This window comes from Sceloporus occidentalis, unplaced genomic scaffold, assembly GCF_023333645.1.
Source record: "Sceloporus occidentalis isolate IW3139 unplaced genomic scaffold, rSceOcc1.0.p SCAF_37, whole genome shotgun sequence".
Lineage (NCBI taxonomy): Eukaryota > Metazoa > Chordata > Lepidosauria > Squamata > Phrynosomatidae > Sceloporus > Sceloporus occidentalis.
The window spans coordinates 8,947,986-8,964,898 of NW_028317017.1; the positions used below are offsets into that span (position 1 = coordinate 8,947,986).

The 16,913-nt window shown below is 39.9% G+C and overlaps 1 protein-coding gene across 1 annotated transcript; it reads left to right on the forward strand.

Moving 5' to 3' along the window:
* The first annotated feature begins 2,909 nt into the window (after positions 1-2,909).
* LOC149297808 (lysM and putative peptidoglycan-binding domain-containing protein 2-like) lies at positions 2,910-13,987 on the forward strand. The gene is made up of 3 exons (XM_089488339.1): positions 2,910-3,146; positions 8,686-9,029; positions 13,945-13,987. Exons 1-3 carry the CDS (start codon positions 2,910-2,912, stop codon positions 13,985-13,987), a joined length of 624 nt encoding a protein of 207 aa, XP_089344465.1.
* Positions 13,988-16,913: the final 2,926 nt, after the last annotated feature.

Genomic DNA, 16,913 nt, shown 5'->3' on the forward strand with positions numbered 1-16,913 from the left:
GAGGTTTGCAATTAGAACCCTATAGATTGTAAACTCATTCAAGCAGGTCCCTCCTCACCTGTTGTCTCTATAAGTCAATTTGTTGTTACATACTACTTGTTATGTCCTGTCTACCCATTGTACAGTGCTACGGAATTTGATGGCGCTATATAAAACAATAAATAATAATAATAAACAAGACACTATAATATGGGCGTTTGAGCAGACTTGTTCCTGGCTTGTTCTTTTCTACTTTTGGCCTTGAGTCCAGCTCTTGGTTGCCTGTCCAGCTTTATAATGAGCCCTATGCTGGTTAGACTCAAAAGACTTGACAATTCCAAAGGGTAGTTCAAGGGTTACACAGAAATCTCGGTTTGGATCATCAGTAACAGTCATGGAGCCCAGGAAAACTGAAGAAAACAGGGAACACGCACAAATCACCTGACTCCGGGCATGAGGTAGTGCTATTCTCTGTGGACTGTCAAATACATCAGCATTTGATTACTGAGCTAAAACACACACTTAGGGTATGTAGCGGATTGGTCACAAAATCTTAAGGAATTTTTCACACAGCCGCTATCGTCTGTCCTGTAAGACCTAGGAAGATGCATTTACTCTCGGAGTTGACGTTTTTTTGCAGTATGCGGCAATGAGGATTCTTTCAGACAAAATCACTACCAAAGATAGAAGGTCACAGGTCATACGACAAGCACAAGCCAGAGATTAGATATTAGGTGTGTAACTGGGACTGCTAGCTAAGTGAAAGGTACATCTCAATCGGGAAACACAAAGGTAGTCAATCTGTAAAGCCGCCGGCAGCTGCATGCGAGTGCCGGGAGCACAGTGCAGGGACGGTTAAGTTTGAGCGCTGTTTTTATCAGTGATCAGGGCGCCTGGCATTAGAACAGTTAAAATCAGTTGCTGAGCAGGTTAATGTAGTGCGCGCTAGCCAGGAATTCTAGGGTTAATAGCAGGTACTGTCTAGTCGAGAGGGCACTAGTTTAGGCAGGAAAAAATAGTTTAAATAGCACTAGCTGTAACGTATATTCAGTTTAAAGGCACGCAGTGTATGGAAGAGCCCCCCAACCTGAATGTTTGCTGTGGTTACTTTATTAGGGGGGGAGTTCCCCTGTAAAGTGCTTTTAGTGCTTTCCCAATGTGTAAAGTGGGATATACATTTTGACCAAGCAGTAATTAACCAAACATCGCTCATTTATTATTTTTAGTTATTAAGCACCAACAAATTACGCAGCGTTGTATAATTTAAATGGGACAGTTAACACACAAAATACAAATATACATTAATACGTACAGACACATCGGGAGATGAGAACCCTGCCCCGTGAGCGGTACTTTTACTCATAGTTCCTGGTGGGCTTTCAAAGGGCCTGCTCCTAAGCTTACAATCTAAAGGAAAAGCAAGGGTAATTGAAACAAAAAGAGGGGTGAAAAGAGGGAGTTTGGGGGCCTCTTGTAGCACTAATTATGGGTAAGTGGTATCAGCATTACGATGATGCCCTTCCCCCACCCTGCGTGTACCCCCGAATGCCCTTAATTTTGCAATTAGGGAATGTGGGGGACCTGGAGTGTATATGTAAGTCTGTAGTCACCATGGTTCATTACTATTGGTCTACATGATTTCATCCCACAGAATGTTTGAGGTAGCTTTTACCGGCTTGATAGCAGGATCGCCTACAGCTAGAGATCTAAGTGCCTGTTTTGTTCCAATTTGGCTGCTTTCGGATGCAGCGTCTGCTGCAAATAATGTAAATAAAAGATTATTTCACCGAACACAGACAGCCCGGCAGTAAACAGAGCAATATACCAAGCCTGACTCATCCAGAGGCGTAGGCGGTGTTGTCATGGGAACAGCCTATTTGGATTTGAATGTTGGTATCTGCTGCACATGCGCGTGGGCATATGAATAGACCCCCACACGCAGTATTTGCCGAGCCATCGTTGACTGGTGATAATAATATCATGTATGGGGATATGCGTTTGGACAGGCGCAAAATAGCTAATGGGTGCAGGAGGGGCAGATGTATATAGGGAGATTCTGCAGAATCCCTCCATGCATTTGCAACAGCAACATGGAAATGTAAAGATACCGGGATAGCTGGGAGTCAGTGTGGGCTAAAGCTAATGTCTGGTCATGAAATGTAAGCAAAGCTGGCCCAAACACTTCCTCCGGTTATAGTCTCTAAAGCCAAGACTATGATCTGGCCGGACTGTGCCCTGCCATTGACCAGCTTTGCCACTCATACATTTCACTTGTTACTAACCAGCGCATATAAAGTGCTACATATTATATAAATCCTCGGGAATTTTACCTATGTTGTCCAGGAACATTTAAAATGTATTTGTGTGGCGGGGAAATAAATGGCAGATATAGTTATCATTCACGTGGATGTCGGTGTCAACGTATGATGTCATTGTACTAATTTGCTGTTTCCCAAAGCAATGTTCGCTAGTGGATGAAGAGAGAGCTTCATGCATGCAGGCTGTGGGATCTTCCCTCAATCCACCTCCAACCAGAGGTCTGTAAAGTTGGGGTAGATATATCCCACCACCTGAGTGCACCGGCCTCAATACACAATAAAGAATAACAAAATAATAAATAACAAGGTAATTCTGTTTGCCATTAGGACTCTTGATGGTGACACAATATATAATCTCCACTGAAGTTCTCAGGCCATAATCTGCCCTTCTGCACTTGGCTACAGTAAATTAATGGCCCTTTATTGCAGCCACTAGCCCTAAGTCACGTAACAGCCCAGGAAATCACCCAGTGATGGGCACATCCGGCTCCCTCCTGGTCGGCTGCTCGCTGCGTGTACGCCGGCGCCTCCTGTCGGTGTCTCCGTGTAGTACGCGCGAAGGAATGATGGGTCGGATTGCGCTGTTGTTCCCGTAACCGGAGCCTGCAGAAGATGGCAGAGTTTTCTCCGGTGCTGGAGCCGCACAGAGAAGCGGGCAACCGGTTCGGTTATACCATGTTCCCGGGTTCCGAATCTGAGGCCGAGCTGTCCCTGAGTCTGGCTCGGATCAAGACCCGTTCGTACGGTAGCACGGCCACCGTGACCGTTCCGTGGGCCGGCAAGTTCATCGAGCATCATGTCAGCCCCGGTGACACTCTGCAGGGCATCGCGCTCAAGTACGGGGTGACGGTAAGCAGATGCGAGGAGGAGGCCTTAGGGGGCTCTGGGCCTCCCCCCCCCCGAGTGTCCCCCTCTCTCAGGCCCACACAGGGTTACGGGGGGGAGGCGAGGCCCACGGGAGGGCGTGTAGAGTTACAGTCGGTGCCTGGTGATGGGTAGCAGAGAGACCCAGATGAAGCCGTGCTGCGGACGGCCGGGGGCACAACACGCTTCCATATAATGATAATAATGATATTGCTCTAAATAATATGTGTTTGTGGAACCATCATCGGGGTAACTGTATAGGAGCCCCCGGTGGGATTCTCTAATATAAAGCCGGTTACATGGAAATCGTATAAAGGCCGATTTAATGGTCGTTTTATGTGATTGTGGGGTCTATTCCTTAAACAATTTGCAAGAGAGCTATGGCTTTAACCCCTTGCTTCTCTATTCATTATAAAGGGCCGACTCTGGCGTGTGTTTCCGGCAAGAGAGGCTCAGCGGGCCCAGTATAATGCATAACTCAATGGTGGAAACTCACTGATTTCACTATGCATTATACAGGGCCGGCCAAGCTCTGCAGCAGAAGCTTATGGGGCTGTGTTTCATAATGTATAGTGAGTGCAGAAGCTGAAACACATCTCTCCCGTCAACTCTGTTTAGTGAATAGACCCTTCATAGAGAACATGACTTGGTGACTCGTAATGTTCTAATCTCACCAGTTAAGGTCACGATAACAAAACATCTGAATCTAAATGAAATCAATATTTGGGGTGATCACCCTTTGGCTTCATAACAGCATCAATTCTTCTGGGTACAGCACTCTTACACGCTGTGTTTTAACCCATTGATGATTTTATGCCTTGGAGACATGGTGACGGCATGATACGTCATAAGTAAAAGTCTTACACGCGTGCCGGGTGCCACGGTGCCAAGCAGTCTTAGCGTTTTCGCCCATGTGATCACTGTGATGACCAATCACTGGGATCACATGACAGTCAATGTTTTGAGAGCTTTAGCACTGCTTCTCTCTAACGCACTGTTATCGCACTCTCGAGGCGAGAGAGAGACCGATACTATGACCAAGACTGTGTGCTACTGTATCACCAGCGTGTGTTAACACGTTACTCCCCGATTTGCTGTGCAGTACAGAACTGTGGTACTGGCAATGCAGGGGTTAATTAAAAAAAAATATTTTGGAGTAGAAAATATACATTTTTTTATTCTTATAGGAGCAGGAATTTGTTAGAGGGTAGTTAGGCAGGAATTAGTGTTGGATAGGTAGGGAACAAAAGTGATTTTTTTTTTTTGTTTTTAATATAAATATATTTTTTGTATATAAAAATGCAGTAGTTGTATACGGGTGAAGAGGCAAATGCCATCCTTGCAAACTCCATGAGCCTTAAATCTTCTGACTCTGCTGGACCCCTACAAGATAAGCCCGACCCTGTCATAGAATGCGTCAAACTTACCCTAGGTTGTTGTACTTTTGAAAAATACGGTGTGTACATGTGGAGGGTGATTCAGGAAATCATGACAGATATGAATGTTAGAATGTCATTATCGCTAATTAAAAAAACTGGTTTTGAAATAGCAGTGAGCTTCTTGAACTTATTGCATTGTAAAAAATAACATGGTCTACTCCCAAACTAAGGGGAAATATTGCAATGTATTTAGCAGTTTTTTTCATTGGCTTTTGTAGATGAGTAAAATTATTTTTCAATCAAAAGTTTTTTCTTTTCAATTTTTCATATTTAAATTTTGTTATAGTAAATTATATATGATCAAAACAAAGGTATCTAAAGAAAGACCCTCTTATCCTGCAAAGAAACAAAACAAAATGTCATTTGTGTGGTCCCAGTAAATGAAAAAGAAGAAAATTACAGCTGAACACAAACACAGCAGAAATGTTAAAACGGGCTCTGTCTGTGCGGTAAGAGCGTGGCCAAAACAGTCTGGTCATGAAGGAACTCGGCAGTTAGTTTGTTCCAAACATCTTGCAAGGAACATCTACCATGCTACATTGTTGCCTGCAAATACTCCTGTACCGCTCTCCAGCCCTTAGGTGAACAAGCTGCCTTCTGTCAAATATTTAAAATTTTGATTCAGAGCATCAGTCCAGAACACCTGCTGCCATTTTTTTTGGCCCAAACCCCCCCCTTTTTTTTGTGTCTTCGTGAATAGTTGCTTAGTCTTGTTTCCATGTCAGAGGTATAGCTTTTTGACCTCAAGTCTTCCTTGAAGAAAACTTTGACCAGACTTCTCTGGACAGTAGATGGTTGTCTCATGGTCCCATTGTTTTCTGCCAATGCTGAGCTGATGGCACTGCTGGACATCTTCCGATTAGAGAAGTATGCATGATGTGTCTTTCATCTGCTGCACTTTTCTTTGGCCGACTACTGCGTTTACGGTCCTCGAGATTGCCTGTTTCTTTTTGCTTCTTCAAAAGAGCTTGCACAGGACATCTGGAAACCCCTGTTCGCCTTTCTACCAGGGAGAGAACTTGCTGATTCAGTATCTTGTCTTGTTACTGTGCTCATTATGTATGACTTTTGACATTAAACCTTGTTAGTGAGTTTGGCTGTCTCTCACCTAGTTTTATTCCCCATACACAGCTTTCTGTTACAGTTAATGATTGTGTTTCAGCCTACGTATAACATTGATGATCATTAGCACCTGGGCGGTTGCACCAAATATTGATTTGATTTATATTTTTCTTCTGTTTACTCACTTTGCATTTTGTTAAAATATAAAAATAAACATTTATTTTTTTTCTTTAAATTATTATTTTTTTATTTTTTTTTTACACCTGCCTAAAATTTTGGCACGGTACTGTATATGCAAACAAAATATGAATAAACGTTAATAATGTAAAGATAACTTTATAGTCTCTGCTTTATAAATCGTGGAAATTGTATAATCGCTCCATACACATACGGGGTTCCTTCAAACAGAATAGGGGGAAAGAAATCCTCAAAGCTTTTTCTTTCCCTACAGAGGAGGAGGAGAATGGATTCTCAGGCTACCAAGCCTTCTTTTCTCCTGGCATGTGGTGGCGGGATGGTCAACAAGAAAAACCCACACCTGCCATGCTTCTCTTTGCAGCCTAAGTACCAAGCCCTGGCCTTACCCAGGAATCTGTGGATTTTGGGTCCTACGTTAAATACCAGGATATTATCCATGGCCTCGCTGCCAGGCAGATAGATGTAACCATGAGTAGACCTTAGCCTAAACATTAGAGATGTGACATTGTACACTCCAGGATTTATCATTTGCTTTTTATTTAATAGACAATGTACTCAGAACCCTAGACCGGCCTCAGTGTTGAAAGGTCTAAATCTGGGTATAGCACCAAGCCAGCCTGTGGGAAAAATACCCGTAGAAATGTGTCATTCCAGTAAGCTGATTTCCCAGTAAATAATATGAGAAAGAGGGGCCACAAAAATATATTAGAAGGTTTCACGTTTGTTTTGTTGGGGATTGCTCCTAGTTTTCAGATATTCGTATAAATGCACGAATTAGGCAATATTTATTACAATTTAAATTTGTACAGATCTTAATACACAAGCCTGGTTTATAAATAGGCAGTTATTTTTGGGGAATGTTTTATTTTTTTTACACATACCTGTTTCTTGGTTTTCTCAAAAGGGGCAATACGTGCTTTTCAATGGGGATATGTCGGTTCTAGAAAGTAAACGTATCCAATAGTGCTTACATTCAAACAAACAATAGAAATATATTGGAAATGCACTTTATATCGTGCTACCAGCAAACTTCCTGTTCAACATTTGTGTGATTATTTCTCCCCATTTGGTTAGCACTGCTTTATATGGTTTAGGGGTTGACAAATTTTATTTTTGATCGAGGAGTTTGTGAGCCATCTTAACACTAACACTTACAGTGAAAAACATATGCCAACATTCCACGCTTGTGTACACACATACTAACACCATACATTAATACACACACACTAACACTATATGTTGCCATACACACTCATGCTAATACCATACTGTAACATAAACAACACAATACAAGCTAGCACCACACTCTAATACACATACGCACACACTGGCTAAAACTATACATAAATAAAATTACACATTCTATCACTAGGGACACATACACACTGAATCTGGCGCTACAATACGATAGCCATACTGACTCTGGCACTATACATATACACACTCTGACTCCAGCACTATACCTTTACACACACACACTAACTGCAGCACAATACACATACACACATCAACACATTGACTCTGACACTACAGTATACACTGGCTCTAGCACTATACATATACACTGACACTAGTATACACACACTCACATACACTACTCCCCTCTCACCTCGTGGATGCGAGACACTCCTGAGTATCCTGTGCCATTGTGAATCTGGTATCCTATGCTTTCCTGTGGGGGCGCAGTGAGGTGAGTGCCATGCATTACCTGACCCCGCTGGGGCCCTCAGGCTTCACCCCCCCCCCCCCCGCAGGAAAGCATAGCGTGGCAACCCTGCAAAACCCTGTGATTTTTCGAGCCTTGATATAGCCGATTATTGTAAATTGGTTATATTTACTAGCTGTGCCACCTTCTGCCGCATGTCTCTGCTTCTCTGAAGGAAACTTCAGCTGTACAGTACAGTTGTACTCTCACTGCCATAGCTTTTTAGTTCTGGTAATGGCTGCTTCTGAGTTAATAAACATATCGAGGAAAGATATACATCTGTTGGACAGTATGTAAAACCACCATTCCTAAACAAATCCTTTTGTAAACATTTAGCTTACTTGTTGTGTTAACAGCTGTCTTTGTTTTTTGGTTTGTGACCAATGCTTATTCGCTAACGAGTTGGATGAGTTTGAAGCACAGTTGGAGTTTCTACTTACTTTACTTTACAATAGGAAAGGGCCACCCCAATAAGTTTCTCCAACAAGAAGAGAGTGTTTCCTTCTCTATATTGTAAGTAATTATTATTCAACTCCAGGCCTTAAGGGCTGCAAACAGGCCACTATTTTTGGCTATCCTATCTTTAGAGGTCACTTAGCTGTTTGCATGGAAAATTAAATTTCTAGCTGTAACATAATTTTAAAATTACTTTGCAGTTATCAATTAGCCTTTTAAACTCAACGTTGTATTTGCTAATCCAAGTTTATCAGCCGTTTCCAGCTACAATAGTCGTTTACAACATAAACGATGTCTACACTGTATTTCTGATCCATTCCATGTTATTTTAATAGACAAAATTTGCTTTTGTTTCCAAAACAAGGATATGTGACTCCAAATGTTTGAACAGTAGTTTATGTAATGTAAATTTTTGCACAGCTAATGTTGGGTATTTATGAATAGCTAAAAGCCAAAGGTTAAAAACAATTTTAGGGTTTTTTTTGTGTGTATCGTGTATACCGGTTATTGGAGCTTTGCTTGCAGTAGACACTGGCAGACTTTCCTTTACGTTCATGTGCTGGTGGAAGATTTCTTTAATTTGTAATTTTTCATACTTCCAATTGCCAAGTATGTCTTACTGGTGACTCAATTCATGTTTTTCCTCTGTATCATTACTTTCTAGATGGAACAAATTAAAAGAGCCAACAAATTATTTTCAACCGATTGTATCTTTCTGCGGAAATCCCTCAGTATTCCGGTCGTGGCAGATAAGTCAAGCTTGTTTAATGGACTTGGATCATTGGACTCTCCAGAAAATGAATCGCTTGATAGCTGTGCTCTTGAGACAAAGGAAGCTTTGGTACCTCAGGCAGATAGTGGATCTTCACCACCCTCTCCAGACACAAAACGTCCCACTGTTAGACTTGACGAAGAGCTGTCTGCCAAAGACTTCCTACATAGACTGGACTTGCAAATAAAGATGTCTACTCAAGCAGCTAAGAAACTAAAAGAAGAAGATACTCTCAGGTAACTTCCATGAAGTGTTGGCTTAATTACACTACAGAGCACATTAGAAAATGTAATGGAACTAAAACTCAACTGACCTGTTTTGTGACTTATCTATTGCATGAATGCTGAAATTATACATTTTTTTTCATGTACATTTTGTGTATTTAGGTACTTCATGTACATTTTTACTTTCCTCTGTTAGTTGTCACCATCCTTAGATGAAAATGCTCAGGAATCCATGCACATGGACTTAAATGCGGGGACTGGATTGTGTCCCTTCAACGTATTTTGGACACAGCTGCTATGGACCTCATAATAAAAATGGCTTTGATATAAAGTTATTTTAATAAAGCCCCTTACACTAATAAATAGGCCAAATTTGGAAAACTCTTCCTTATCCCAACATGGTACAAACATGACCCATGGACATGTTGTGACCCTGAGGGTTTTGTACATTCACCTACAAAACCCACATATTCTTTTATGTTCAGTTATGATTTAGCAACTTATCTTTCCCTTCCAATTTCTAAACATGATTTTTTAAATGTATTAATTTTATAGCAGAAAGGAGTTTGCTGTTAATTTTTCTGTTTTATGCAACCGAATATTTTGAAATGCTGACCCCTGTGGAAATGTAGGAGGATTCATTGTTTACACTTACATTACATACACTTTACCTGATCAAGATAAGCTCTGATTTCATTCAGTGGTTTAGGTAGCCAGCAGTATAAACCTTCCCCAGACAGGCAAAGACAAGGGTTTATCTTCAACATTGATGTTATGTTAACTAAAATGTTAGTGGACCGCTTCCCAAAAATAATTCCGGCTGCATAAGCACCCTGGCATCCTGTTCATCAGCACAGCTTGCGATAAGCTTTGCCATATGAGCCCTCATGTCACCAAAATGTTTCTTTTCGCTTTTCATATACATGAGCTTCAGCTGTGACTAGTGAACTCGGTCAATGTTAACCCATTATTTTCACCTCCGGTACTTAGTCTGGCCACTGTATGATTATAGATAGGGATCTACTGCATGTTCTGCTTTGGAAGCCTTGCAGAGAGTGTCCAAAAACGTGGCAACATATTTTGTGTGTAAAATGGATATTTCAGTTGCGCCAGCAATGTTTCTTGTTTTATTGGCACTGCACCTGGATAAAATCCGAAAAATTGTGTTTGTTAGAAAACATTCCAATGGCTTTCTGCCTAGATCCGTAATTTCTTCCGCTATACGTCAAATCTGCTGGCTTTATGTCTGTTTTCCCATATTGTGAAATAGCCACTTAGTCCCCATCTGTAAATTGGCTATGGTGATTTGTGCCTTTCAAAACCATCTTCACACAATAATCTCTTGCTAGGATAAAAGCAAATGCTTTTATACTTTTTTTTTTTTTTCCTCTCTTTTTTTCCCCCCTCTGAATTAACAGCAATCTAAGATTTAAAGGAATGGTCTAGTAGTCCTCAAAATGGATTTTTACTTTAATTCATGTTACAGTGCATGCTACCTAATACAAATTGGAGTTAGAGTTTTGTCTCAAGGAAGTCCTCTCCTGACCCCCTCTGCCGAAAGCTTTACTATGTAAGTGTCTTATACACGCTTGTTGGCCCTCCTATTGAAGTCATTGAAGCATCAGCCGATCATTTGTATACTAGCAAGACATCAGTTTTAATATTTCTATTGCATTTCCCCTTTTTTGTCTTTCCTCCAAGCTATACATATTGCGTTCCCCTTAGTCTTTCCTCATCATTTCTATCCTGCAAGCCATCTACCGTTCTTGTAGCTCTCCTCCTGGACTCTCTGCAACCTGTCAATATCCTTCTGGAGATGAGGTCTCCAGAACTGTACACAATACTCCAGATGAGGTCCTTTAATGCATCCCACCTTCAATGACATCAGGAAGTGATGTCATTTGTGGAAACGCAGTGAGGGAGAAACATGGGGTTGCCTGGAGGTTTTAAAAAGAGGCTGTAGCTTTTGGGGAGAACGGGTGGGAGGGGGACATGTTAAGTTTGAGGCAGAAAGCAGAGCTTAGCATGAGGAGGAGTTCTGTGTATTTTGTTGAGAGAAAGCCTAGGTTTAGAATTTTAACTGGGATAGGAGAGCATTAAAAGCAAGACTTTGAATCATAATAACATGGCTGTTTGGTGAACCCACGTTTACAAGATTCTCTAAAATAAATTGCGTAAGTTATTAGGCAGATAGTTCCACATGTACCAAAGGGTGTGTGCAAATCACATAAAAACTGCTTATATTACCACTTTAATGCATATGAAAGCTATGTGGCCCCCCACCCCAGTTATTTGCAGTGCAGAAGATGTGTTGGTTGCTTCCAACTGGGCAACAACATCTGTATGCTGTTTTTTCTTTTGGAAGAATGCAAATAAACAATAACATTCTCAAAACACATCATATAGACTTTGGAAGTAATAGAGAGCGATACAAAATCTTGTGTTCATTTTTTTCCATTAGGTACATGGAGTTGGCTGTTCCTTGGCATCTTTTATCTAAAAAAAAAAAAATCTATGCTATTTCTAGAACAGTAAACCAATTTGTAAAGGATTTATGGTACAAGGTGAGACCTGATTCTGAAAAATGGAAAGTTCATGATTCTGGGGGAAAATAAATATTGTATGAGCCCTGTGTAAATGTCACGTCTATCTGCTCGTTTTACCGTTTCTTCCAGTCTTCAGGAGTTCTAATATTAAAAGGTTCTGCTTTTTCTTTCACCAATCTCCCAATTTCTTTTCCATGCAGTTTGCGATACATTCTAAAAATCAATCTTTTTTTTTTTTTTTTTTTAGAATGCAGGATTTTATATATAAGCGAGTGGTTTGACGGCTCTTGTTTTTTTTTTTAAGTGCAGGTGGCTACAATAATTAAATGAACTTGGATAAAGTATTCTATTTTATTTACCAAATAGACGGCCATATATATCTATATGGAAGGGATGTGGCAGGTTACAGATGTGCCTTGGATCTTTCAACATAAAGGATGTAAAACCCTTAAATATTACATCTCGTGAAGGCTGGAAGAAGTGGTAGAGAGAGCTTACAGATATTCACAAAGAGTTCATACGTTGTTTTCATAATATCTTTAGATATAAAGCTAGCAGACCTATCCACTAAGATTTCCTCTGTGGACTGTGTGTGGTCAGTGGCTGGACACCAGAAGTTAACTTCTATGCTGGCCTTCTCCACCTGTATGGGGAGTGAGGAGAAGGATTAGGAGAGGTCTGTGGCGGCCAAGAAACAGCTGCCATTGGCCCCTAAGGTAGACCTGGTCTCGGGACAGGTGCCCCTTTTAAATTTCTCAGAGCGCCATCAGGTTTGGTTGATAAATGGAGTTGCAATATACCTTACGCATGGGATCAGAATATTGTATTCTTACCAATGATTTGCAGGATTTACTGAACATTAACAGATGAAAACTTGCCTTATGCGTACCAGGGCATTGACTGCCACAATCTTTGATTATTTATCCCTGGCCTGTGTTTAAGTTGCTGATCGCCATTCAGGCATCGGTTGAAAGGAAGGGTGAGGAGAAGGCAGAGAATCTAAAGACAGGAAATATGATTCATATCGTTTTCCCAACGAAAACCACATCCCAGCTTCAACAAGATGAACTCAAACAAAAGCAGGCGCTAGAAATGGGTCTCATTAATGAATTTGTTATGCCAGAAGTGGTGACAGTGATCCTATTCCAGTAAACGATGAACAATTTTTTTGCTTGGATTACCCTAGCAACCTTAACATGTACCTCTTTTTTCTTTTCTCTGGGTTCTTGCAAATATTTGCTGACTCGGTACTTTCCACTTGCCCAGCTGGTATAATTATTACTGAATACGTTAAGTTGAATTGATCCTGTAACTGATTTTCTAGAGTACCCTGTCGATAACTTTCCTGTAAAAGCAAACCATAAACTACTAATTACTTGTGAATTTTTAGAACTCTAATAATAAATTACGAAGTAGCCATTCGTTGGAAATGGCAATTTGCCCCTGATCTTTTTTACACCAGCTTCAGTGTCTCTGGGTAGGCAGGCAAATTCATCAGCAGGGTCACAGTCTGGAGGAGACTTCTAGCAAGTCATGGCTTTCATATGGATCATTGTTGAAGCCAGTTTATCACCGCAACAGAATATCTGTGATGGACTATTTAAAGGTTATTTGAAGTAACACCATCAGCTCATTTAGAAGGCTATGGTAGTAATGGCGTTTCTGTTCACGAGAATGAATGATGGCAACATGGTAGTCCTAAAGTGTAAAATCCCGGATGGTTCTCCCTCCTACTGCGAGGAATTAGATGCTTGAAGTTCTTTGAACTTTGAATCCATCAACTAAGTAAGTATTCGTTTTGCAAGGCCACAATAAATGACTCTTTGCACCTGCATACAAATGTCCCCCGCGGAGGTGGAGGTAGCCCTGTACACTGGAGAAGCAGCTGCTTGTTAATCAGTGAGATAGCGTTGGCTTCGTTGCCAGTTCCCTTGTGGGTCCAAGAGGAATGTAAATCCAGTCTCACACCTGTTTTATCACATTTTAAACTTTTTGTTCTAACATTACTTCCTACACTGTCTAGAACACTGTTACAAATGTTAGATGTATTGGCAGCTTTGTTTGATTCTGGAAAAAAAAACTAAAAAAAACCCCATATGATTAATCTCCTTTTAATGAGAAAGAATAAAAAAAATACATTAAAGGGACATTGGGACTATAGCTGATCCCCATTTTACAGCACTGGGGCATGTGCTATGGTCTCCCGTCTTACTGTATATTTTGATGGATATAGCACCATGCTTGATTTTAGCCTTATTTGTGTAGTTGTTGCTTTTAATGGCAAACAATATTATTCATTTCACTTGATTATAACAGCCCCGGTTTTATTGCCTTGGAAGAACGTCTTCATCATTTCTACCCGTCTATTTTTCATTTTTTAGACATGACGAGGACTCCTATGCAACTTCCTCCTATCAACATTGAAAGATGATGTTACATCCGCGTGAACCTCTATGACCAAGGATGGGAATTCAACCAAACGGAAAACGACAATGGCTTCCAATTTCATCAATAAATACATAGTGATATTTTTGCTATGATTGCACTAAAATAATCTTCATTTTAATAATTCTGCGTCCTTATGCCTTGACAATACTATGGTAGCCTTTTAAGTTATCTACCAACTGAAGGTTGGCAGGATTTTTGTTTTACTTTGTGTTTTTAATTGATTCCCCCCCCCCAAAAAAAAAGGGACGTTTCAGGCCGATGTCCTTAAGACTGTTTGTGACCTAACTGCAGAATGTGCAATATTTAATTTGCAATAGAGTATGTATGTGTTTGAGTTCTTATTGTTTGTTTTAATCTTCATATAGGTCACTTCAATATCTGCAGTATTTTTCTTTTTTTTATGTATGCTGTTTGTAAAGATTTAGTAAGAGGTTTTCCTGTGTGTATGTGTGGGGATGCAGTTCATGAAAAAAATAAAACCTACCATGTCTCAGAATGGCTTTATTTTTATTGTCGTTTAGCTATGCGGCCCCTTTACGTGGCCATTAGTTTTTTTTTTATATATATTTTTTGGCAAGTTAATTTGCTAGTAGGTTGAAATTGAATTTAATTATGTTACACGCTGTATTCTTATGGTTCTTAAACCAGTTAGGCATTCACACCTTCACTTTTATAGCCTTGGTTTTAGAAACAAGAAAACACAAGAACATTTAGCAAAGATGTTTAATAAAATACAGTGCAGGAAACAAGAGGCTAATAGAAAACATGACATATTTATTCAGCAAATTGACATTTTAATGAAATGTTGCAAAAAAAGTTCCAAGCTTTTCTTTGCAGACTTTAGAAACACAAATCCTAATCAAAGGGACACAATGAAATGTTAGGCTACAAACTGGACATCAAGTTGTTATTTCTGAATATGCCTGCTGCCATTATGTATGTTTTGGGATCTGCCGTTACAATTAACATCCTTTGAGTGATACTGTGTGTTAGGTGTAGGCTTGAATATAACGTCTAGTGTCTTGGTATAATCCATCAGTCTGGTTTAAGGTTGCTAAATAAGGTAACTTGGTATGGCCGTATCGTCCCAAGAAACCATGTCGTCTTTAGTTGAAGTTGAGACCTTTTATTTGACCAAGCTACAAAAAGATGTAAGTTTTTGACTTCAGAGGTCTCTTCCTCCACCACTGTGATCGCAAAAGCTTTTCCCCACTATGGTGCAGTAAATGTTACCAACTTTGACTACGCAAAGCTGAGGGTTTCAGGAATATATTTGTGCAAAATAACCTTAGCAATGGGTGGGATACCTCGTTTGACATGCTACCAGAGGAGTGAGCTGTGTATTACTAAATAGCGTGCTCTTAAAGACCTGAAGAAACACTAGTCACGTTTGGAGAACCTTGCCAGGCTACCAAGTCACATGGCTACTAACAAGACAAACAGTGGTCCAAGAGCATCTAGAGAAGCAGTATTTTTCCTTCTTAAAGCATTCAGCAGATCGGGATGTCAAATCCTCCAACACAGGTAAGTGGATCAATGTTGCCCCGATGCATTTTACTTTTGTAGGTCTATAACCTGTTAAACCTTGAACACATTCTTTGACTAGTCCCCAATGTGAATTTACATACTCCTTACACCTTTGCTGATATAATCTGTATGCAAAAGGTTTTCGTTGATTTAACTTAAATGATCACATTCTTACAATGATAGCCATACGTAATCTGAAAGCATCCGGGACCTCTGTGCATCGCTCGCCCCTTTGGACATGCCTGGATAAGAGCTCTAATTTAATTGCACGACTGCATCTGTTTGTTCCTGGTAAAATCAATAACTAATCAGTAACTACTTACTAGGAACGTAAGCTTTATCTCCTCTAAATATTTTATTATATATAAATTAGCAAGTTAAGCTTTTGTAAAGCAAGTACAGGAGCTTCTCTAAATTTTATATAAAGTGGCGAACTTTTAGTTCATTTTAATGCTTCACTAGGTGATGTTTTTAAGACCGTATGTGTATTACCGCAATATAACTATTTCTTTTCTTATCCCAGCTCTTACGATTAGATCAAGGTGATTGGAAAAACAAACCTCATATAGGAGGTGGGTTTTTTGTGTGCGGGGGGGGGGGTTATTCCTGGTGACTGCTTATGTAAAGTTTTAGGCCATTTAAGCTGTTACACATATCATTTTGTTACACAGCAGTCTTTTCAAACTAGGCTGATATATGTGTAAAGCTGATTACATTTAGCTCTAAACTGCACAGATTTGTATTGTATTTTTTTTTTTAAAGATGCAACACAAAGGAAACCCATATTAACCTAAATAATTAACATGTTAACATGAGCAATGCATAGATTCGGAGGATGCAATGATTGTACATGACCGAGAAAACGGTCATCCAAATTTATGAGCATATGATAACATTTGATAATGATAACAATGACAGTGTTTATATATTTTTGATTTAAAGTGTATGGTTGATTATGCCTCTCATGGTTACATCTCCGTCTTTTGCTTAAATTCAATTATCTTTCATAATCTGGACAACTATATTCACACGGACTGGATTCTCCACAATAATGGCGTGAATTACAAATAAAATATTAATACTTTGTCAGCGAAACACTTGAATTGAGAGAATCCTAGAGTATCGATGATAAGCAAGATGACGCTACACAGTGACATTTCCCCCAGTATATCATAATATTTTACCGTGAGAGTGAATAAAAGTAGAGAGCTTTGGAAGTCTAACCATCAGCAACTTGACAATGTATATCTTTTAGAACAACCAACCACTTAATTTAGCCATGTGGCAACAAGCTTGTAAAAACGAAACAGTTATTGACCCAGGACTTATGTTTCCTGAGATAATGGTGCGTCCATTAGAGACAACTTTATCTCTG